The sequence below is a fragment of the Medicago truncatula genome, chromosome 2, assembly GCF_003473485.1.
Source record: "Medicago truncatula cultivar Jemalong A17 chromosome 2, MtrunA17r5.0-ANR, whole genome shotgun sequence".
In the NCBI taxonomy this organism is placed as follows: Eukaryota; Viridiplantae; Streptophyta; class Magnoliopsida; order Fabales; family Fabaceae; genus Medicago; species Medicago truncatula.
This window is the reverse complement of record NC_053043.1, coordinates 40651744-40674617: the sequence shown is the minus strand read 5'-3', so window position 1 is coordinate 40674617 and position 22874 is coordinate 40651744. Positions and strand designations below refer to the sequence as shown.

Sequence of the window (22874 nt, the reverse complement as noted above, 5' to 3'; positions counted from 1 at the left end):
CTCCAAAAGTGCAATTGTAGCATCAAACTAAAGCACATAAGTACATTTTTGAAATAAAAACAAAGAAGAAACTTAACAAGAGAAAAAATATGTCATTCTATACAAGTTCACATTAAGTTTCTACATGTATTGAAATGGATGAAATAAGTTTAATTAATATTTCTCTTTTATGTTGCAGTTTAATGTTTAATTCGATTGTTAAAATAAAAACCACAAAATAACCAAATCGTGTGGTTGAGTCAAAAAGTTATCTAAATACATTCAAACTAAATGCGGTTTCAATTGGTTCGGTTTGCGGTTTTTTTATTAGATTGGTTCAATTTTAAAAACCTCTAGTGTTGGTGATAGCCCTCAATTTAGGTGGTGTTTATATTGGTGTTGTTATGGTTTTCTTTTGGATGTTCCGTCCATATAACGCGTCTTTTTTTCGTAGTTTCTGTTTGTCGTTCTTGTTCATATTATACCCCGGACTTTGGTTATTAATAAAATTTGATGTTAAAAAAAAACATGTCTTCTTATGTTGTTTTACAATATTAAACTAAAGAAGGTGCTGTAACCAAAAAAAAAATTAAAGAAGGTGTAAACTGCCTAAACTGCCAGAGAAGAAAAAAAAAATGCAAAAAAAATTAAAGATGAGTTAATCATCAACACGAGAACACAAATAATTAGAACACCTTAGCAAATCCACGTTGAAACATAAAACCGTTAAAGCATGCAACTTCCACGTACACGATATCTCAAATTCAAATAAAACTGCCTATAACCGTCATCATTCCACTCCTATATAAATCTTTCATTTCATTCACAATTCTTATTACAATTTTTTCCTTTCAAGACACTTTCAAAACCAAAGCAGTTTTCTTCTATTTTCGATTCAATGGCGCGTACAAAGCAAACTGCTCGCAAATCCACCGGTGGCAAGGCACCAAGGAAGGAACTCGCCACAAAGGTTGCTCGTGCTCCAAGAGCAAAAGGAGGCGGAAAATCTATGAGAAAAATGAGGGAAGGCCACGTCAAGAAGCCTCATCGTTTTCGTTGCGGAACAGTTGCTCTTCGTGAGATACGTAAGTATCAGAAGAGTACCGAACTTTTGATCCGTAAACTTCCATTCCAGCGTCTTGTTCGTGAAATTGCTCAGGATTTCAAGACGGATTTACGATTCCAGAGCCATGCGGTTCTCGCACTTCAGGAAGCAGCGGAAGCATATTTGGTTGGTTTGTTTGAGGATACCAATTTGTGTGCAATTCATGCTAAGAGGGTTACCATTATGCCTAAGGATATTCAACTTGCTCGCCGTATCCGTGGTGAACGTGCTTAGGGCTATGGATTAGTTAGTTAGTATTCTAGTATTGGTATGATTTAGGGTTTGTTTTTATCAATTCAAGTTTCTTTTATGTGTTGTATTGTTCTGATTTAGGGTTCTTTTCTTTACCATTAGTAGTTTCTTTTATGCATTGTTCATATTAATTATGACAAAGTTTGGTATGTAATTAATCAATTACAATTGAACAAAAAAAAAAAGCTTGTTGTTTTCGTTTTCTCTCTATCGACTGAAATACTCTGGTTCTGCACTTTCTAAATAGGGAAATAGAAACTTTCAAATCTACATTGGTCAAAAGACTTTCATAAATGTCAAATTGACAACTGCTTTTAATTATATTTTCATGTACTAGTACCATACATATTGTTGCTTCTTTCAAAAAAAAAATGTTAATTATATTTTATGGAAATTGTCGTGGGTTGTGTACAATTTCATCACCACCTTCTTATAAGGAGGAAAACAAATAACTATCAAAATTGTATAAAATACCACCATAAGGGCTTACATATGCATAAGAACCGTAGCCCCAGCCCAGTGAAGAGTTTGAAAGGAAAAAAAAAACGTTGTCTTTAATTTTAAGAACCTCTCCGACGCCGAAATGCACGCTTATTTCTTTCTTTATTGATGGCAAAAGTAATGAAGTGAATTTTCAAACTTTGGGTACGGATTATTAGAGAAAGATACAAGACTGCCTATATTTTGTGTTTGTCGTAATTGTGACTGGCACCGTTAATTGGTTGACATATAATTCTATGAGCGTCCTATTTTTTCTCATGAGTTGGATAAGGAGTCATATCAAAAGCTTTCCCAGCCCTATTTGGAGATTGATTTCAGGACCTTTATGAGTGTTGAAGCATTGCTTGAGCATCTATGCAAGTGGTGATGTGTGTATGGATGTTTGGGTTATGGAGGAATATGGAAATAAAAAGTATTCAACTAAATTGTATAGTGTTTCTAACATGAGAGAACCGGGTTTGTGGAAGGAATTTATATATTTATGAGGTTGACCAATTGTTGATGGGCTTGTATGAGTTCAGAAGTAATATATTCAAGTTAGTTGTTTACGTTTTTAGAAATTGTATTTTGAAGATTCCTGAGATTCAAAACATCCATTGTTGGATGGACCGAGAAGTATACATTGAGAGTTTCATATAACCTTATTTTTAATGTTAGGATGTAGATTCGATACTTCGTCACTTGAGCATGACACTCAATTGCAACATGGTTAATTTAAGTTTGTTATGTATTTTATGCATATTTCTAATTTAATAGATTGTCTTTTCTTCACTTATAAATAAGTTATGGCACAGGCAAAGCTTAATATTTTGGTTAAAAATTACACTTTTTGCATTGTGAGATTATGTATCTATTTTGGTCTAGTATATATAGACTCTTCCCTTTCATCTTCAAGTTTTATCATTCATTTTCTCCCTAGAATCTTTTGAGTGTGGTGTCACCCCCTTCATTTTTTCCTTATCAATCTTGTACCATTTTCTCTGTATTACTATTTATTTATGTTTAGTTATTACAATTATGCACCTTTAAGTTCATTCTCATTTCAGTTCTTGGGAATTCATAATTTTGCCTCTCTTTATTGAAACTTCATATTGTTAAAATTAATTTAAACCAGAAGATAAAGTACCATTAAGATACCTTAAGATGCACTTCAATGATGTCTTATGAGATAGTCTTGGATTTTCCATAAATATTAATCTACTAACCAATGTTCAAAACACAAGCTAAGTCAGGTCAACTGCATACCACTCTATGCATGACGTTGCAACCAATATTTGAATATGGAATTGTTCTCATCTTGTAGTAAACAAATACATAGTTTGTCATGTTGTCTAAGGCCCTTAGACTTAGGATTTTGAAACTTGTTTATCTCCATGCATCTTAAACCTTAAACCAAGCTTTAATCATATAACACTCTTGATTTAGAAACAATTCTCCCTTCAATATGTTAGTGTTAAGACTTAATAAGGCATTCAAATACACTAAATAAGGTGCCTTGAGCACATACATGCCCTCAAAATGATCACGCGGTCTTCCGGCCTTTGCCCCTTAAGGTTGCAACCATAACATAACTCACACTTGTGTAACACGTAGGAATAGATAAATAGAGCAACCAAATGCAAAATAAGATACACATTTTCATTTCGAGATAAACCTCAAAACATCTAGAGACCTTGCTAACTTAAACGTCAAAGTGTCTTTGCAGGTAGACCACCATGTGCAGGTAAAGAACAACCATCGTCAACAACAACACAAAATCTTAGAATCCACTCCATTTGGCTCGTATTATCATGCACAGATCAAATACCATGTGAAATTTGAAGGCATATATTTTTAATATTTTAAAAGAAGTATACTATTGCACCATAAAAGTAATATTATTAGGAGATTTCATGATCTTGGCATGCTTTGTTAATTTTTTTAATAATTTTTTCCATTATTAAGAGAAGTATACTATTGCACCATAAAAGCAATATTATTAAAAAAAACTCTAATAGCAAAATGTAGTCATGAAAGTTGTCTTCCACATAGAGTTAGGAACGTCATTCCAACGCTTGTTGAAGTTACTAAAATCCCAGTTCCTTCAATCAAAAGCAAAGAAGTCAGTTATCCGATCAGAAAGAACAAGTTTGGTCCATACATTAGTTATATAAATGTAGTCTCTGAGCTTATCAAGAGTAGTCTCTTCCTCTATCCTACAACATGGACAAGTAGGGGATATGTCCATGCCCCACCTACTTCGGCGGTAATTTGTTAAAATACGATCATGAGCTACCAACCAGATGAAAGATTGGATACGATGTGTTCCCCTCCAGTTTCACAAAATTCTCTAGTCCCCTTCAAAAATATTATGATTCTCGTATTGTAGATTATACAAACTTTTAACCGAGAACTGGCACGTATTTGTACCTCCCCAACCAAAAGTATCTCGACTATCACCATTAAGAAGGAGCGGGGTGAGCTAAAACCTATTCAACTATGTTGTTTGGCAGATTATCAAAAAGAAAATTTTGATCCCAATTTCCTAAAGGAGTAACCATATCCTTGACATGAAGAGTAGTGTCCAAATATGAAATAGTCGTGAAGGAGTAACCATTTATTCAACCAAAAATTGACGTTTGCATTTCCTATTTGCCAAATAATGTTGCTTTTAAAATCATCCCGCAGTTTACAAAGAGTTTTTCACAAAGGTAAGTCATAAGGTTGAGAGGTTATAGATGTACGCAAATCATTATTTTTCCATACTTGTTATAAAGAACCCTGCACCAGAGGTCATTAGGCTTGTTAATAAGGTTCAAAAGAATCTTCATGAGGTAATCTTCATTCATCAGCAGAGGCCTCTTAAAACCAATCCCAGCCCCAGCCTTCAGTAAACAGCAAGTCTCCCAATTGATTAAATGTGATTTACAACTTTGGTCAGTATCTCCCCACACAAAGCTTTTGTGCAGTTTTTCCATCTCATCACAAAGAATTTTGGAAATTTTAACATGATGCATATGATAGTAAGGGATAGAGATAAGGACGGACTTAGAAAAGGTAATCCTTCCTGCAATACTCAAGCATTTGTTTCTTGCACCCACTTAATCTATTTTGAATTTTGTTGATGATGTGGCAAAAATGAACTCTTGTAGTTCTTCCAGGACATATGTTAGCTCCAAGGTATCTGTCCAAGCTATTGGCCTGAGTGAAACTCGTATGCTGTCAAATGTCTTGATGAAGCTGGTTATCCACATTTTTAGAGAATTTTTTTTTAGATCTTTTGATTGTTAATACGTTGTCCCGAGGATTAATAAAACATACCCAAGTAATGAAATGTGCTTGCTCAATTGAGGCCTCTATAAAAAGAAGAAGATCGTCAACAAAAAGAAGATGAGAAATTTGAGGACCAGAACTAACTGCATGCATTCGCTTCCAATATTGAACTTCCACCTGATCAAGAATTATATGGATAATATCTCTATACGAATAACAAAAATAAGGGGAGAGAGGGTCTCCTTAATGAATTCCTCTAGTGGGGATGAAAGTGTCAGTTTGATCCCCATTCCACATAATTTTGTAGTTAGGAAAAGATATGCAATGATGGATTGTTTGAATGAGATTAGGGGGAATTTACACTCCTCCAAATAGTTCTCCACAAATTTCCAATTGCTGTGATCATAATCTCCACAAGAACATATTGCTTCTTTTCATCTTAGTCATGGAGTGAACCATTTTCTGAGAAACAATAATATATGGTGTTTACTTCTCTCATGGAATAAAATTAGACTGGTATGGAGAAATAATACCATCAAGCAACGGCTCAATTTTAGAAATCATCACTACAAGAGTATTATTAATGTAAGAGATAAGAAAAGGATTAACCAAAACATGGTTCACATACTGGTACAATGACTCAGAAATAGTGTTCCAACATTATTAGAAGAAAAGAGCAGGGTACCCGTCTTCTCCGGGCGTCTTATGAGGATTCATATTAAACAAAGCTTCCTTACACTCACTAAAATGAATATTCACACTTAAATAGTTTGATGGTTCTCAACTATGGTAGGATAAGTAGTCCAAGAAATAATTGGATCTCTATTATAGTTTTCTTCTTTGAACAAGTTGACATCGTAATCCCTCACAAGGGATTTGAGATGGCTTGCCTCCTCACAAGTTGACATAGAATATAATAATTATATTCTAATGTTGCAAAATATGTTTTCAAAAATATATGCACAATGTGGAATATTAATTCTCATAGTAATTTTCAGCCAAAAAAATATGTAACAGTGCATTCAATATGTTTTAATTATTTTAAACATAATTAGTCAATTAGTAAAAAAAAATGGAAAAAACTACTAACAATTTTTTTTTATCGCAATGGTAAACATGGAGAGAAAATCTCTTTGAGAAAAAACTTCGGAAGGAAACATAATTAAAAAATATTTACTAAAAAAATAAAAAATAATTAGATTTTCAAATTGTTCTAGCGCCTGGAAAACAAAAACATAAGGAAATTATCAGAATTTTGGCACAATTGAAAGCGTGTTATTCTATATATTTATTCAAACACTCAGGATCATTTTATAGGAGATCAGAATTAAGTCAATTTTTTAAGAGAGTGTCTGCACATCAAGCTTCCTTGAGAAGTTTTCTTTAGATTTCAAATCTTTTCCTATTAAGGATAATTATGTTAAATAGTACTTCGAAATTCCTTTACTTCTTTGGGAATGATATGTTGTACTCACTTTGTCTTTCAAAGAGGTTTGTCCAATTTGTACATAGTTATCATCAAAATCTTAGAGATATTGTTCTAAAACTCATCTTGGTTCAACACTCTTAAGCTCGTACCATTATAATAAACATTATATATTTTTTCTCTCAAAGAAACATTACATGATTTCTATTTATTTGAAATACAATTTCAAATACATAATACTAACCAACAGAAAGTTGAAAGTGGTAGGCTTAACAAAATACTAATCCAAAGAGATTTATGAATTAACAAAACACATCAAATTATCTATTCAGGAACATTTTGTGCTTCCAAATCTAACTTGTCATCAACCACATTATCATTAGTTTGGTCTTCCTCATTGGCTTGGTCTATAGAATGTTGGATGGGTTGGAAGGATCATGGTTTCCATCATTTGTTTTATCAATTGATATTGGTGTTCAACGACCTTATTCGTTTTTGCCAATTCTTCCTGAAGTTGATCTCTTTCATTTCTCATTTGTTCAAGCTCGTGCCTTTGCACCCACTCGGATGAAGAAGAACCAGAGCCATGATAATTTGGACGTCTTGCTAGTACAGAGGATCCCATTCCAAGACCATATATTATCCTTTCTTTATTTCTGCAACATCAAACCACACCTCTAGCTGATTTGGTGGAGGCATTCCTTGCGAAGATGCTTCTTGTGTCAAAGTATCCCATTTGTGTGTAAATTCATTCTGTTAACAAAAGATAAGATTAATTGATATGTCAAACTAACTAGAAACATAATAAAACCAACATAATAAGCACTACAAAAACTAAAGATGCACTACAAAAGAGCTTTCATAAAAGTTTCTAATCTAACAAAACTGCATTTCAATATATGTATCACTACTTTTATAATTTATAGGAGTATTTATGTATAACACAAAATAAGAATTCTTCTATTTTACAAAAAAAATTCTAATCACTTATGTTAGATTAATACATACACCAGATGCTGGCACAATAAACAAAAAAACTCATCTCAGGATTATAATATTAATAGGCAATAGTAACAATAATAGGCCAAATTAATCCAAAAAATTGATAGGTGTATACAAAACTAATAATATATAAAATCTCAATTGATATTTCACTCTAACCATTTAAGATAATAATTATGCAGATCATTCCAAACTATCAAAGTTAACTTTTCTCTTACCAACTCAAAATTGAATCTATGCATTATGACATACATATCCAAATATTATAAGTTACAGAGGGAGGGGCACAAACAATTTAAAAAGTCACACATTTAAAGATATATATCCCAATGTAAATCTATAGTTAGTAAATGTACCTTGCCATTGTCATCAACAATAGGTTGAGTAATCTCATCGATTTCATTGGTACGCTTACCATCATCAAACTCAATGGAATGCTTTCATTGAAGAGGAACCTGCGAGCCTTTTTCTTACATCAACAAAAATTAACCATCGATCGTATTTTGCCGAATGGACCACCTCACTCCAAGAAACGACAATTATGACCAATCCCTTTCCAGACAACATAATCAATAATCTCACACCATTTAATTTTACGTGCTTTGATCAAAATCTGTCGCGGCACAACCCAAACAGATTTCATTAAAAAATAAAATCCTCAAGATTATAAAAAATATATACATGAGAGTTGTGGTACGTTGTTCCTTATATTAAGGGAAATGAGGCATAACAATAGGGAATGAGTTTTTAGCATTTGACCCAACGGTTATACAAATAAGGCTTTGACTAAGTAAATATCACATGGTTAAATCAACAACAAATAATAAACAACTTTTAATAACTTTTAAAATATAATATCAACTCAAAAATACAACAGTTCTTGTGGTAGGTTCCTTTAAATGACATGGTTGTGGAACTGATGGTGTAATCTACACCTCTAATGGAAGGTGGAGGTGTTACATAAGATGTACTTGGAAGGGATGCAACTTGAGATGTTTCATGTGATGAAGTAGTAGCAGATGTTCTAGGTTAGGTGAGACAAGACTTTTGATCGTGTGTACTAGTCACAAAATAAGTCACTGAATTGGCTGTTTCAACCAAATCGGTGTCCACATTTCGTCTCTGAATCAGTCTCCCAAAGCGTCTCTATATCAGTCTCTAATTCTGTCTCAAAATTCTTTGACAAAATCAATATCTACATGTAGTCGCGAAAAATCAGTCGCTAGGCCAGTCGCAAATAATTAGCGACCAGCGATTTAGCCACTCTTACTTTCTGTCGTTATTTTAGTCACTAAATCGATCAGTGACTAATTTTGCTGATGTAGCGACTGAATATTCGGTCTCTAAAAGGTTGATTTTTTGTAGTGATATATTTATTGTTCTTCTTTCGTATAATATATTTCTTATTACAATTTGTGATTATATTAATGGTTGTATATGTACATAGAATGATTACAAATCTTTTACATGATGATTTGGTTTGAGAGGTGTCACTTCAACCGTAGGAGCATGATTTTCTAACTTCAATGAACGTTTTAACCTGATCTAAAACCGTTGTAAAATGATCATTAGTCTCAATTGTACTAATAATATTCTCATCTAACCCAATTTTATTTTAGTTTAAATAATCATCTAAATTTAAAATTTGATGTTGCTAAAATAAATATATATTCTTTAAAAAAAAAATTATGGATCCTTCTATTAGAGACTTTCATAGAACACATGTGAAAAAAATATCAATCCTATCCAATTCAATGATTATCTATAAAACACATATGAAAGTTGAAATTTAAGATATATGTTCAGAACACGATAATACTTTGGTGACATCGTGGTTGGTGACATTGACCAACTTCAATGTCACAAGTATCTTTCTTCATTTTCTTTCACAATATTTTTTATACTCATTTTCAAATTGCACCGGTCATGCTACAAAATGGTAGATTCAATTTAAATATCTAAAAGACATATCAGCCACCTTCCTTGGCAATCCACGTTGAAGCACAAAACCGTTGAAACATGCAACTTCCACGTACACTGTCTCTCTAATTTAAATAAAACCGCCTATAACCATCATCATACCATTTCTATATAAATGTTTCATTTCATTCACTATTCTCATTACAATTTTTTTCTTTCAAGACACTTTCAAAACCAAAGCAGTTTTCTTCTATTTTTGATTCAATGGCGCGTACAAAGCAAACTGCTCGCAAATCCACCGGTGGCAAGGCACCAACGAAGGTGCTCGCCACAAAGATTGCTCGTAATTATAAACCAAAGGGAGGACTTAAGAGACCTCGTCGTTTTCGTCCTGGAACAGTTGCTCTTCGCGAGATACGTAAATACCAGAAGAGTTCCGATCTTTTGATCCGTAAGCTTCCATTCCAGCGTCTTGTTCGTGAAATTGCTCATGTTGATCTCAAGCCGGATTTCAGATTCCAGAGTCATGCGGTTCTCGCACTTCAGGAAGCAGCGGAAGCATATTTGGTTGGTTTGTTTGAGGATACCAATTTGTGTGCAATTCATGCTAAGAGGGTTACCATTATGCCTAAGGATATTCAACTTGCTTGCCGTATCCGTGGTGAACGTCGTGGTTAGGGTTATTGACTAGTTAGTATTATGTGTTGTATTGTTCTGATTTAGGGTTCTTTTCTTGATCATTAGTAGTTTCTTTTATGCATTGTTCCATTTTAGTTATGACACAAGTTTGGTATGTAATTGATCAATTATAATTGAACAAAAAAATGCTGGTTGTTTTCACGTTCTCTCTATTTTTTGGTACTAGTTCTGCACTTTCTAAATAGGGGGATAGAAATATCTACATTGGTCAAAAGACTTTCATAAATGACAAATTGACAACTGCTTTTAATTTTCATGTACTAGTACCATACATATTGTTGCTAAATATTCTTTCAAAAAATATATATTGTTGCTATAAATATAATTATATGTTAATGTACCAGTTTCCCTCAAAAAATTAATGAAAATGTTAATGTACCAGTACCATACATATATATGTCTACTTTTACAGTAAAAAAAATATATATATGTTTACTTCATGATACTATCTTTTAACTTTTTTTTACGTATATTGAATGATTTTGCGGTTTTGATTTAGTTTTTTTTTTATCCATTCATCTTTCTTTTATACGTTTTAGGGGATTTTGATTTAGTTTTTTTTTCATCACTTCATCTTCTTCTTCTTTTTTATCAATTCATCTTTCTTTTATACGTGGTGAAGGTGCTTAGGGTTATGGACTAGTATTATCTATTCTGAAACTAGAATGATTTAGGGTTTTTAGAGTTCTAAACCATTATTTTTATTTCTAGCAATAGAAATTTTTAATGACGACTAGTTTTTTGTAGACAAGTTTGCTATGTAGAGTGATCGATTACAACTGAAAAAAAAAAAAAAAAAGTGGAATATGATTGACCATTAATAATATTTGGAAAGTTGTTTGCAATGGGTTTCATTCACTTGTATTCAAAGACAGTTCTAGACTCATTTTAAGTGGTAAATCGAAATTGTTAAGCCAAAATAAGTGTTGATGGGAAATCATAGTTTCTAAAATATTGTGTCCTCTTTGTCGAAATATATTGTGCCATCATCTTTTAAGTTTAATGTTGGAAGTGCATGAAAGAAAAACTGTGTTTTCATGCATTGATTGTATTGACTTTTTCTTCTAATCCTTGTATTGATTGGTTGCTAGTGCTAGCACCATATGTTTCTTGATCATTTCTTTAGTGCACCATATATATAATTGAACCAAAAGCCAAGAAAATTGGATTTCATGATGCTTAATTTCTATTTTTTTGTTGGATTTTGTGTTTTTGTTGAGGGCAGTTGGGGATAATGGTACTGTATGTATGCAGTATGGTGTTTGAGGGGGTGAGATAGGTATTTTATTGATAATGGAAGTGGGATTGGGGGTTGGGGTATGATCATTTCATTCATAATCATAAGTATGAAGCTAATCTTCATACCTTGGATACAGATTATTGGAAAAAGATACAAAACTGCTCATATTCTTGCGTTAATCGTAGTTTAGGAGTATTTACGAGTGGCGCCGTTAATTGGTTGACATATGATGTTTCGAGTAGTTCTCTTTGCATGCTATTGCTTCCCTTGATTTGGATAAAGAGTCGTATCAAAACATTTGCCGGCCATATTTGGAGATTGATTTCAAGACCTTATGGATGTTGAAGCATTGCTTGCGCATCTATGCAAGCAAGTGGTCGTATGTCTATGGATGTTTCAATTATGAAAGAATATGGAAATAAAAAATCTTGGACTAAATTGTATAGTGTTCCTAACATGAGAGAACCGCGTTTGTGCAAGGTTTTATATATTTTTTAGATTGACCAATTGTTGATGGATTTGTATGAGTTCAGAAGTAATATATTGAAGTTTATTGTTTACGATTCCAACAATGGTGCTTTGAAGATTCCCGATATTCAAAACATCCATTGTCGGATGGACCGAGAAGTCTACAACTGAGAGTTGATATCAACCAGTTCTTAATGTTAGGATGTAGTGTCAATAACATTTTCTCTTAAAAAAGACCAAAACCAAAGGACAAAAAACAAATCCAATTACTCAAGTTGTGTATGGAGATCAACATAGGTACCAGAATAATAACACAACATAATATACACTTAACAATAAAATGGGAAAAAAAATAATACAACTACATTGAGTTACATAACTGCTGAATGCATGAATTAATATAGTAAAACTAGGCAGCAACAAGTTCTTCAGTTTTTTTAGTAGCTTCCTTCAGTTTCTTCCAATTCTCTACACTATCAATTACCTCTCCAGTTTTTATTAGATAACGAACTTTTTTGCCATTGTCAATAACTTTATGACCAACACGGCTTACGACATTCTTTTCTTTAGAGTAGAGCATCACATTTGAACTGTGGATAGGACCTTCAATCTGAAATTCAAGGCAATGGTTTCTAAAAGTATTAGAGTCCATGACAAGAAATGCACCAAAAAAAAACAAAAATCATAAACATCAACGCATGTTTCTAAACTTCTTTTTTTTGTCTTAACCCTCAAGTTTCTAGAGAAAAGAGGCATGGTAATCCAAACTTCGGTCGGGAGGTAAATAAAATTGACCAAAATTTGTTCCAGCCAGGATTTGAACTCGAGTTCCCTCAAACAAAGGAGAATGTTATATAATAGGAGATTCTCTAACTCTTAAGAGTGAAGAATTCATAATAATGTTTTCTCTGGTAAAGGGAAATGATAATAACCTTATTTATTTGCCCTGGTTCTCCCTCTTGTCTACTCTTCACATGCTTTGTCTTCAAGTTTATGTCTTTGACAATGATAGTGCTGTTGTGCTTGAAGATCTTAGTAACCTCCCCAATTTGACCCTTTTCATGTCCTGATATGACTTTCACAGTATCTCCAACTTTAACATGCAATTTGTGTAACACTGGAAGGCTGTTTGGTTTACATTCCTTTCGCTCCCATCGTTTAAGCTGCCAGAAAAGAAAAGAAACAAAACAAATATTACACAAGACATTTTATAAGGTTAGTTGTTAGACAATATATTTAGACTCATGACCTATAAACCAATGTCTTTTTATGTTTTTTTACAATATAAAATTAAAGAAATCATAAGGTTTGTATCGTTTTCATTTTTGCAAGAGTATGAAAATGCCATTGACGGAAAAAAAAACATTTCTTTGCTCTCGGATCACTATAGTTAACATTTGCTTGATTTTGATTTTAGTTTAACAAAAACTAAAGAGAATAATCATATTAGGCATGGATGTGGGAAGTATTTGATACTTACCTTCATTACAATACGACATTGCTTATCTGTCGGCTTACCCTGCATATCACCAATAAGAACAATATAGATTTAGCATACTAAACTATTGAGAAATGCATCTGTAAGAAGAAGAACAATATAGATTCATTTTATCCTTATAAACAGTCAAATTTCAGCCTGGCAAAATGTAGTAGTTACATTACATTGAATGAAACATTAAGCATTATTGCATTTTCGTAGTGTTGTCAATCGCAGATTACAGAAAATAGTGGAATGCCAAAAATCTGTTATGCGAAATAGCAGACTCTATATTGGTTGAATTAAGTAAATTATATATAACGAAAGGCTTGAATTAAGTCAATTATATATAACGAAAGACATGTTCCGTACAAATAAAAAAGGGTATGGAGGCAAAGCATAGCTTACAAACATAAAGGCTTACGTATTACAGTGAATATGAGAGTATTACTCTCTGGCGATTCGACTCTTCTATTTTGAAAATAGTTCTTGTTTGCTACACGTGCAGACTCTTCAATTTTGTAATTTAAAAAAAAAAAAAAAAAAACAAATATTCTACTTTTCTTCTATTGCACAGTTGCACTACATCTGCTAGCAGAAACTAGAATAGTGGCCGCTATTTCTCTAATAGCGAAACTAGGATAGCTTTGTGTTTTTTTTTAATAGAGGATTCATCAAAATCTTCTATTTCCTCTCCATCCAATCACTCTCCATCTCCTTCCTCCCAAAATATGTGTCTCTCTCTCTCTCTCTCTCTCTCTCTCTCGATCTTCTTACCTTTTCTCTCTCTCTCTTGATCTTCTCTCTAAAATTTGGATCCAGATCCTCCACTTCCACTCACTCTCTCCTTCTCCTTCCATAATTGGTGTCTATCTCTAAATTTTAGAGAAGATCATGAGAGAGAAAAGATAAGTTAGAACACATATATTCTTACAAGGGCTTAGTTAGAAATGAACAAATAACATTTAAATTTATTCTTACAAGGGCTTAGTTAGAAATGATAATTTTAGGCAAGCACTAAGCAAATGAACACACATCAAAGAACACATATATTCTTACAAGGGATTAGTTAGAAATGGATCCTTTAATCAATATTTTCACATTGATATGAAAATTGTGTTATATCTCCTTCTTCATATGCACTATATTTGTCAAATTCAATCCTATCTTAATTTGTGATTGTCTAAAGAACACATTCAGACACACAATTGTCATGTGAAAAATCTAAATCTCTTATGAGCTTATTCACATTCAATTCCAATAGCACTGGTCATGCTACAAAATGGCAGATTCAATTTATTCTAATAAGAAAATGAATAAGACACCGAGACACACCTTCAATCAGAAGCATTGACGTTGAATAGGACATGCCATATAAACATGAACAGAATTATGAATTATAAACTGATTAGTGCATCCACTAATTCTATGAAGATGATAATTATTAACTATAAATTCAAACAATATCACCACAATTCTAATTAGAAAAATAAACACGAAATGCTATTACCCATGAACTTGGACTCTTAAAACTCACTAAAATCAAAAACCCCATGTGGATAAAATTAGAAAATAAGTACCTAGAATAATAAAAATTGAAACTTTAATTCAAAAAGAAGAAGCAAATTTGCAAAATTAATGGAGAGAGTGTAAGAGAATGAAGTACCGGAAGAAGAGGAGAGAGAGTGATGGGAGAGAGAGGCTGGCCGAAGAAAGAGTTGGAAGAGAGTGAGAGTGAGGTCATGGAACTCTGAAGAGAAGCCATAGCCATAGCTACCATTTTTGTTGCTGTAACTTCTTCTTTTTGCTTCTGCTTCTGATAATGATTTTGGATAATACAAAATTTCAAAATAAAAGAAAAAATTGAAGAATTTGGTGTGAAAATGGATCATGGGCTTTATGTGGGTTAGTTTTGTAAGCCCAAATTGTAACGAAAATTGATCTTCTTCCTTTCAAAATTACTCATTCCCTCAACTCGGCAGGAATTAATTCCCGGCATTTTTCATGGATAACTCACGCCGACATTTTTAAGATCTGTTCAATCATTTTTTAAATCGGTTCAATCGATCTTAAAAGTGCTGGTGTGAGTTAACTCACGCTGAAAAATGTCGAGCGAGAGTTTCCCACTAAATTAAGGGAATAAGTAATTTTGAAATGGAGAAGCAATTTTCAATTGTAACTCTCTTCGGAATGAACCAATTATTATTATTTTTTTCTCTTTAATTTTTTGTTCAATAATAAATACTAGAGTAAATTACACTATTGTGCTATGTTTGGATTGGTGATGTGAGATGAAATAGAGTGGTAAGTAATTGCCTTACACTATTGAGAAGTAAAAACTTAAAGTAAATTATATGTCTCTCCTCTTAATAGATACTTGAATTATACTTCTCTCGTTTAGATGTATTTTCTTATGTGCTTTTGTACAATTCTAAATTAAAAATACACTTTTTCTTATAACAAACTTTAAAAAAAAATTATCGATTTAAGTAAAACATGGATAGTTTAGTTAAGAAACATACGAAAAATACCTAAGAAAATGAATGTACCAAGTTTTATCCTTAAAAATATAGAATGCATCTTATTAAATATTTTGATATATCCTATACTTTATTTTTTATTTTGTATCCAGTAATCTAAAAGGACTTATTAACAACATTTAGCATTATTAATTTTTAAAAAAATATATATGTTATGAGGTTTCTTCTACACTGTTGCATACATATTTGCAATTGATAAATTTATATTTTAAAAAGAAAAAAAATTGAAGCAAGCAAACTTAAGTAATTTCTTTTATCATTATCAAGCAAGATATAGTATGGGATAAAATCAAAGTTTTGAGACTTGACTGTATGTAGCTACTCTAGCTAGCTTATAAGTCACTACATTAGTTTGTCTCCTAACATACTCCACCACCAGAGTTTTGACAAAAAAGGGACTTAAATAAAACATATACAATCATGAATCATCAATAATATAACCTAGTTCGGACATATCCCGATTTGGTTTATTAAAATTGTCAACCGTCAATTTAGAATCCGACTCAAAAAATATATGATCAATCTCCAGCTTATAACCCACTTGATTGCTTCAATCAAACCAAGTGCTCTTCATGAACAAGGAGGCGAGGAGAATAGTGATCTGTTCGATCTTGCAGGAAATTGCCTACTTCATCGCTTAGACACATTCCTACACCAACATAGTTGTCCGTGAACGATGAATCAATGTTACATTTTATCATCCGTACCGGTGGTCTTTGTCATCACCATTCTGGCTGCTTCTCTGCTATATGGTTATTGACTTGCTGCCGGTGTTCTAAAAAGGACGTAGCTCTCTGATGCAATTCCTGCAGACCTTCAACAACTGCTTCCATAAGTGTAAATTCTGCAGCGCCACAAACTTCGCATATCTGTACACCATTTGACTAGCTGGTTTGGATCTATTGTATTTGCAACTTTGAATAATAAATATTTGCAATAATCTTCATATCAATAAATCTGTCAAGGACAGTCCACATACCTGTCTCCTGCCATGGCCAGCTACAACTGGACACGTTACCATGATGTGTCAAGCGGATTCTGTGTTGCTGGTGCAGCGCAAATGGACGCACTACCATGATATGCCAAGCAGATTCTGTGTCAGCTGCAAATGAACATGCTACCATGATGTGCTAAGCGGATTCTCGTTACTGGTGCAGCGCAGGCAGTAGGGTTGACAGGGAGCTCCTCTTGTACAGAGATTAAAATTTATGAAGTTAGATTAATTTTGCAATTGAAATCCTAGTTAACTCTTCAGAAATTAAAACTATGATCCCTCAAATAATTTGCAAATCCATTTAAGTGAGATTAAAATTATTTTCGACATTAAGATTGTTAGTTGAGTCGGAAAATAGATTGCGTGCATGAAAGTAACCCTTTTTTCACATCAATTTCATTCATGAAAGTAATAATATACAAATTTAGGAGTTTCTGTTCTGCGAGACAACAGAACTAAGGCAAGAGAATGAAACAATAAAGTAAAAAATAATGTAAAAAAAAAAAAGAATGTTACACAAAACTACAGAAGATGATGCCAAACATCATTAACTCACTCAAAGCCTAATGTCTAATAAAGATCATTATCCAAAGCCAAAAAATAAATAAAAATAAAACAATAGAAAATAAAAGAACTAAATATAAAGCTATTTTTGTTACAAATCATACATGTCAGTTGCACTATCTATAGATTCATCTCTTCTGTGGCGACTATCTATAGATTCATCTCTTCTGTGGTCAGTAACATGACCCTTATTTTCTGGCTCATCAACATCAATTGCAACTTCATCTGTTGTGGCCGAAAGAGACTTCTTGTGATGATTCCTCTGATGCCTTGCTTTAAGGATCCGAGTCAATACTTGAACTATGTCCCTCATCGAAGGACGCTTCCTTGGGGAACGGTTGATGCATCTGTATGCAAGTGCTGCCACTTCATTCACCTCTTGGAAATCACATTTTCCTTCGAGCTTTGAATCAACAATCTCCTCCCAACCAACTTTTCCCTCGGAGTTCATTGCTGCCTAATCATCCATCAATAGCATTCATAAGAACAGAAAAAATTAATTAGATATCATGGTGTGCTGCATCAAAAAAAATTCAATTTGGTTCGATTTTTTTAATTTTTTTTCCAACTAATATAAATTCAGTTCAAGAAAGAACAATTAGATTTTTTGTAAAGGTAGTTTTATTTCGGTTCAGAATCATCGAACTGGTGCACCTCTTGGGACGGACCCCATTAACAGTTCGCTTCAGTTTTTATGAACTGTGGTAACGCCGTAACGGTTTAGTTTGGTACGGTTTTCTTTCTGAATTGAACCACAATAAGCCCTATTATTTACAAGGATTTGTGAGTATTGTCTCCGCAACTTAAATTTCTAGATCTGTCACCACTTGTTTCGATATGTACTATGTATCAAGCAAAGAAGAAAGAACAACAAGATACATTTTATTTTCAACAGGGCTTGAAAGAGGGAGAGAGGTCTTACAAGTTCAACATGTTCCATAAGACCCTGCTGAGGATTTCGGCCAGCTATAAGTTCAAAGAGCAACACTCCAAAACTGTATACATCGCTTTTTTTGGTGAATGTCCCGGATGATATATATTCAGGATCCAGATAGCCAAAGGTGCCACGAATAGCAGCATGTTTATCCACCATCTCTTCTCTTGAAAGTCCAAAATCAGCAACCTATTTGATTCAGAATCAATAAGAGCATAAGAATTCTAACCCACAATAAATTATTAGAGGAAATATATATTTTGTCATTCAGCATTATCTCAGATCATACAGATTGAATAAAAGATCATGGTTATCAAATCAAATTTCAAGTAAAAAATATAACATTTTTAAGTAAAAACATGTGACATACATAACAAACCTCAAAATAATTCAAAATTCTAGTCATAAATCAAATGGCAAAAGAAAAGTGGTAGGCTGTACAAAGTTGACAAAATAGGTTGCAGCGTAAACTAAGTGTAATGATTCAGTAGAATGAAACGAGATTCATTAAAGTGAACCGAGATTCATCATAGTGAATCGAGTTTCTTCATAATAATTTGGGGTTCAAGATGAGATTCAAGTCCAAATAGATACACACTACAGGTTTGTGTCAATTGAGTTTATAATCTTGTGCTGAATCGAGATACGACTAGCATGTATCGTAAAATACTGATAATGATATACAAGGTCATGCTTAGAAAAAGTGATGATTAACAGGACATACCCGGGCTCGCATGGACTGATCCAAGAGAATATTGTTAGATTTGATGTCGCGATGAATGACAGGAGGAACTGCCTGGAGTGACAACAATACATACAATTGTTACTAAATATATAAATCAAGATTATCTCAGTGCAGATCATATGGTAACTTACCCCATCATGAAGATACTCCAAGCCTCTTGCTACATCTAAAGCTATATGAACCCTCAAATCCCAGCCCAGATTCCCATTCTCTTCACCTAAATATAGAGACAAGTTTATATGCTTCATTTATTATTGCATATATATGCAAATTGAATTTAAAAGAAACCATCAAAAAAGAAACAGAAAAAATCATAGCACCGTATTGAAAGGCACATTATTGAAAAAATCATAATTTCAATATGGTGATGGAAATCATTATTGAACATCACCATGGCTCTACTTCAATGCACATAGAGATCACTAAATCAATCAACTTGTATATTGCATTTCATATTCATTATTTATCCTTGTAATCTTTACATGCATAAATTAAACATTTTCTCGCTAAATGTAAACCAAATCTCTTTCATTCATTGAAGACTAGCCAAATGGCATTCAAGTTCCAAAATAAGACGAAAATGGCACCGGAATTCCAAAGTAACGACATAATGACAAATTACATTTCAAAAGAAAACCAAGTAATGCCATTTTTTTCAGCAGTTTCGATGGAAAATCACTAAAGGTCTAAGATTGTTGTCGTTTAGAAAGATACATGACCTTTTTGATCTAAAAAACGATAAAGGGTGTGTTTGAAACTTTAAATTAAGTTGAAGGACCGTTCGTGTAGTTTTGAATAATCTTTTATGTGCATAAATTAAACATTTCTCTAGTCGCTAATTCACCTAAGCACATTTATATTTTTCTAAGGTTCTATATCAGGTATTGAGGCACCTGTATCATCCATGCACCAGACTCGAGCGTGATTGGGTCAATTGGAAAAAAAATCCAAATCCCACATTAGCTAGAGACATGACCTAAATAGAACTTATAACGCTTAGGCAATGTTCATCTTACAAGCCAGTTATGTCGACTTAGGTTAGGTTACAAAAACCGATATCTACATGAAGCGTATTCATCTACAAAATTTGCATACAACAGTCCCAACTGTACACTTTTCTCTCAATTTTTCCATCAAAATTAAAAAGTTGAAGGGAAGGGTTCGTGGATCATTCTAAGGGAAGAATTTATGGCTTGTAGTTTTCGAACCAAAAAAAATAGATAGCTGACTTACTGTACAAGTGGGAAGCCAAGTTGCCTTTACTCATGTAAACATAAACAAGCATATGTTGACCCTTTTCTGCACAATATCCAACCAAATTGACCAAGTTTCTATGGTGTAACCTTCCCAACAACATAACCTAACCAAAATTAAAATAACAGAAAAGGTTAAAATTGATAAACCACTCAAGTCTAGAAAAATCATCATAAAGAAATATTAACTACTACCTCCATTTAAAAATAATTTCCATATAAGGTTTTGCATAAGAACTAAATAAGACATTAAATACCCTTATTTTTAGGAAATTTAATGTTTGACCATCAAGACATTAGTGGACTCACCAAAACTATTGGAAAAATTATTAACACTTTCATGGTTTTCTAAATTAACAACAGAATCTAGCTATTTTAAGAAAAGTATTCTGCTAAATGATTATTGGTAAAAATCTTCACCTCTGTGTGAAATTCTTTCTCCCCTTGTTTAGAATTGGTTGCAAGAACTTTAACTGCAACAGTCTCACCAGTAGACATTTGAGCTTTATATACAGGACCAAATGCACCTTGTCCTATTAGTGTTGTAAAATTATATGTTGCCTTTTGCAAGTCCCTGAAGTGTAAACAAGAGAATTAAAACAGAAAGAGAAGAAATAGATAATTAGATGAAAAAAAAGTCATTATTAATTATTACATTGAGTTCAAACAATTGTGATCTTCACTCCACTTTTGAAGACAATTAGTTGTCACCATAATTTGCAAATTATCATAACTATATAGTATTTGGTGCAATATAAAAGGACAACATTATACATGAGTCAAAAGTTAAGAGACAATCTAATACTTATTTCAACAAGTATAATGGTGTTATGGTGGACCATTTCATAAAAGACGGCTTAATGCACGAATCTCCTATCGACAGGATAGATGAAGCAGTCTTACCCTAGTAAAGGGGAGGCTGTTTCGAAGGTTTGAACTCATGACCTTGTCCAGGTCATGAGTTCAAACCTTCGGGAAAAAATTGATATTTTAAACTTTCAATCAATCATAATCATCAAATCATTAAAAAAAAAATTGAATTCAACTATAACTACTTCTACAGTCATCAGTTATGATTTGTTGACAATGTAAAAGAGAGTGTATCAAAATTAAACTCTAAAAATAGATAGCTGCTCATAATTCAGTCTCAAAACATGTAAATGTACAAGAATTTAGAGCAGTTTCATTTAAAAAACAAGAAGAATGACACATTAAAGCAAACTCAACACAAAAAAGAAAAAGAAAAACATACTTGTATGAATATTCAAGTATTCCAGATGCAGAAATCATGTTACTTTTCTTGAAACCATCAATCCAAAAGTTCATGCCATTTCTACCAGACCTTACAGGTGATTCAGGACCTAAGGTTGAATCTGATAAAATAGTACAAGAATCAGCACCATTTGTGCGAATCGGTATTGCAGCGGCCCTCCGAGAACTACTATTCCCTATCTGTGATCTCTTCCTATGATATCTAAAGCAGATCAATGCAGAAATTGCTAAAACAACTCCAATTACAACACCTATAGAAATTCCAATGATTAATCCTGTAGATTCTTCTTTCATCTCTTTTTCTTTTTCTCTTCTTCTATTCCTTATTGATTATATAATCCATTTACACACCTGCCAAATATGCAGAACCAAATTAAAGGGCAGATTCAAGACAAAGTAAAAGACAAAAAAATGGAACAAGTCAATTTCAAAGTCATTCATACACAAATAAAAAAAATTGTCAAAGAGTTTACAACACTTGAAGTTGAAAAAATCAAACTTGTTACAAATTACAATGACATCACTGTGATGAAAATTGAAATAAACAAAACAACAAAACATGTTGGATCAGAATAATTTACCAAAAAGTCAAATTCAACAAAATAACAAATCCAAATCCAAAGATGAAATGTATAAAGCTTGAAACTTGATTTTTTTTCTATTCATTCAAGATCAAAATGATGCAAAAATAAAGCAAGTTCAACCCATCAATGAAATCTCAACTAAGAATAAAAAAAAAACATTTTTTTTCACTTTTCTTTAATTCTACTCAGCTTTTATTCTCAGCAACCAAAAAGGGTATAAGAGAATTTATATATTTTTGTAAAAAAAATGAATTAATAAAAAAAAGCATTTATGAAGCAGATACAGACACAAAAACAGAGTTTGAAGGAACATAGGAAGACAGATCAAAACATAGACAGCAAATATGGTTGACTAAAAGGGAAACACGTTGTGAGAAAATTATGTAACGTGCGTGCACGAGGTAATTGAGAACAGAAACTTACACAACAAACAATTAAGAAACATGAACCAAAAAAGTGAAGTGAAAACAGTTACGTGTGTTTTGTGAAAACGTTGCTAAAAACATGGAATGGAACTTGGAGAAGTGAAGTAGTGGTGGAGTGGAATTAAAAGAGGAAAGTATTTGGAGTTGGATTTCAAGTAAGAACAAAGATGAGAGAGAGAGAGTTGCAGTTACATAACACCAAAAAACAAAAGTGCATCATGTTTTACTGTACTACAGACAAG

At 32.8% G+C, this 22874-nt stretch overlaps 4 protein-coding genes across 6 annotated transcripts; 2 read left to right on the top strand and 2 right to left on the bottom strand.

Moving 5' to 3' along the window:
• The first annotated feature begins 587 nt into the window (after positions 1-587).
• Positions 588-1318, top strand: LOC11405867 (histone H3.3). Of its 2 annotated transcripts, none has more exons than XM_024776243.1 (2): positions 588-610; positions 877-1318. In XM_024776243.1, the coding sequence occupies exon 2, from the start codon at positions 878-880 to the stop codon at positions 1316-1318; it is 441 nt and encodes a 146-aa protein (XP_024632011.1). In that variant the 5' UTR covers positions 588-610; position 877. The 2 variants fall into 2 exon arrangements, with proteins under 2 accessions (XP_024632011.1, XP_024632010.1); XM_024776242.1 differs by lacking the exon at positions 588-610 and having other exon boundaries at positions 878-956; positions 1008-1318.
• Positions 1319-9665: 8347 nt separating this feature from the next.
• Positions 9666-10115, top strand: LOC11408671 (histone H3.3). The gene has a single exon (XM_003596545.3). It carries the CDS (start codon positions 9702-9704, stop codon positions 10113-10115), a length of 414 nt encoding a protein of 137 aa, XP_003596593.2. The 5' UTR covers positions 9666-9701.
• A 1974-nt stretch (positions 10116-12089) lies between these two features.
• LOC11407117 (50S ribosomal protein L24, chloroplastic) lies at positions 12090-15151 on the bottom strand. Its single transcript, XM_003596546.4, has 4 exons — positions 14988-15151; positions 13325-13363; positions 12777-13007; positions 12090-12454 (listed from the first exon to the last, which is right to left on the bottom strand). The coding sequence occupies exons 1-4, from the start codon at positions 15099-15101 to the stop codon at positions 12254-12256; spliced, it is 585 nt and encodes a 194-aa protein (XP_003596594.1). The 5' UTR covers positions 15102-15151; the 3' UTR covers positions 12090-12253.
• A 2072-nt stretch (positions 15152-17223) lies between these two features.
• Positions 17224-22867, bottom strand: LOC11407910 (calcium/calmodulin-regulated receptor-like kinase 1). Of its 2 annotated transcripts, none has more exons than XM_024776632.2 (8): positions 22631-22867; positions 21604-21974; positions 20772-20925; positions 20332-20458; positions 19230-19315; positions 19078-19149; positions 18342-18542; positions 17224-17876 (listed from the first exon to the last, which is right to left on the bottom strand). In XM_024776632.2, the coding sequence occupies exons 2-8, from the start codon at positions 21915-21917 to the stop codon at positions 17511-17513; spliced, it is 1320 nt and encodes a 439-aa protein (XP_024632400.1). In that variant the 5' UTR covers positions 21918-21974; positions 22631-22867; the 3' UTR covers positions 17224-17510. The 2 variants fall into 2 exon arrangements, with proteins under 2 accessions (XP_024632400.1, XP_003596596.2); XM_003596548.4 differs by having other exon boundaries at positions 22683-22867.
• Between the last annotated feature and the right edge of the window lie 7 nt (positions 22868-22874).